General features: G+C 58.9%; 1 protein-coding gene across 1 annotated transcript in view; it reads left to right on the forward strand.

Moving 5' to 3' along the window:
- The window catches only part of PCSK6 (proprotein convertase subtilisin/kexin type 6), a 52,255-nt gene that overhangs the window by 40,191 nt on the left and 11,570 nt on the right, over nt 1–494 (forward strand). The window contains exon 17 of the mRNA XM_014543570.1: nt 4–114. Coding sequence (XP_014399056.1) covers nt 4–114 — 111 coding nt within the window. The remainder of the gene's footprint in view (nt 1–3; nt 115–494) is intronic.

Raw genomic sequence — 494 nt, forward strand, 5'->3', positions numbered from 1 at the left:
CCTGCTCGGGCCGGAGCCCCACCCAGTGCCTGTCCTGCCGCCGCGGCTTCTTCCACCACCAGGAGACGAGCACCTGCGTGAACCCCTGTCCCGCCGGGTTCTACGCATCGGACAGTAAGTGCAGCGGCCCCGGCCGGTGTGGCCTAGTGGTTAGGGCGTCGACCTACTAGTGTGAACCAGGAGGTCCCGGTTCGATTCCCCGCCAGGGCACATGCCCGGGTTGCAGGCTCCATCCCCATCCAGTAGGGGGCATGCAGGAGGCAGCCGATCCATGATTCTCTCCCCTCATTGATGTTTCTCTCTCTCACCCTTTCCCTTCCTCTCTGAAATCAATAAAAATATATTTAAAAATAAAAGAATAAATTAAGAAAAAAAAAGTGCATTTGGCTTCGCTGGGCATAGAAATGACGAGTCGGCCGCCTCACTGGGCTGGGCGGGGTCCCCTCTCTGGGGTGAACTTCCCACGCCGGCCGGGCTCGCTGGCCCAGATTGGA

This window comes from Myotis brandtii, unplaced genomic scaffold, assembly GCF_000412655.1.
Source record: "Myotis brandtii unplaced genomic scaffold, ASM41265v1 scaffold329, whole genome shotgun sequence".
Taxonomy (NCBI): Eukaryota; Metazoa; Chordata; class Mammalia; order Chiroptera; family Vespertilionidae; genus Myotis; species Myotis brandtii.